The sequence below is a fragment of the Alligator sinensis genome, unplaced genomic scaffold (assembly GCF_000455745.1).
Source record: "Alligator sinensis unplaced genomic scaffold, ASM45574v1 scaffold1333_1, whole genome shotgun sequence".
NCBI lineage: Eukaryota > Metazoa > Chordata > Crocodylia > Alligatoridae > Alligator > Alligator sinensis.
The window spans coordinates 154,397-155,343 of NW_005843200.1; the positions used below are offsets into that span (position 1 = coordinate 154,397).

Sequence of the window (947 nt, forward strand, 5' to 3'; positions counted from 1 at the left end):
GCAACTAGTTATCAGAAGATGCCAGAAGAGGCAAACCCATGGCTGGCTGGGTTTTGATCAAGGAGAAGAATGCCCCTTTCCAAAGTCACCCTCCTCCAGAGCCAAAGGCATTTCAGACAGAGAAATCCTGCCCCTGGGATCACACCACAGTACCCCTAGGGATATGCCCCTTGTACTGGACTTTTGCCATCTCCTTAGTTGCATGCAAGACTTAAATACCCATGTGATTGGTCCTGAATTGCAAAATGCCATTTGGCTCAAAATACTATTCTGGAATTCAAGTACCCAACCTCATCTGCACTTGGAGGTGAAACAGGCCTAGGCCTGGCGAGGGCATAGATGAGGGACCTGTGTCAACCACAGCGTTGCAGAGGCACACCTGGGTGGAAGGGATTCATAGAAAAGTGGGGCTGGCAGGGACCTCACATCTAGTCCAACCCCCCCACCTGACGTAGGATCAACCCTGCAAAACCATCCCCAACAAAGTTATAATCTAAACTCTGTATAAGACTACCCTCAACTCTGCACAGTCCTAGCACCTGAACCTGCCACAGGTAAAGCAGGGGAACAACGACAGCCAAGTCCTGCTTCAATAAAATATCCAAACTTTTCCAGTGATGGAGAGTCCACACTTTCCCTGGCATCTATGCCACTGCCTCCCTGCTGTAATAGGGAACAAGTTTATTTTTCTGGAGATCCAGTCTGAACGGACTTCACCGCATCTTAAAGCCATTGCTCCTTGTCCTCCTCTCTGCAGCAGGAGAGAAAAGGCACCGTCCCTCCTCTTTACGGCAGATTGCTATCATGTCACCTCTTAGCCTTCACCGTGTCCTTTCAGTCTCTCCTCAAACAACTTCCTCGCCAAGCCCTTGCCCATTGGTGTTGCCCGCCTCTGGGGATTAGGCACACACTGCTGGTCAGCAGGAGCAGGGGGCTGGCTGCAAAGT

At 50.7% G+C, this 947-nt stretch overlaps 1 protein-coding gene across 1 annotated transcript in view; it reads left to right on the forward strand.

Annotated features, from left to right (window-relative positions):
* The window catches only part of LOC102375588 (hemoglobin subunit rho-like), a 6,791-nt gene extending 6,255 nt beyond the window's left edge, over window positions 1-536 (forward strand). Inside the window, exon 3 of the mRNA XM_014526920.1 lies at window positions 531-536. Within this exon, the coding sequence (XP_014382406.1) occupies window positions 531-536 (6 nt within the window). The remainder of the gene's footprint in view (window positions 1-530) is intronic.
* The last annotated feature ends 411 nt before the right edge of the window (window positions 537-947 follow it).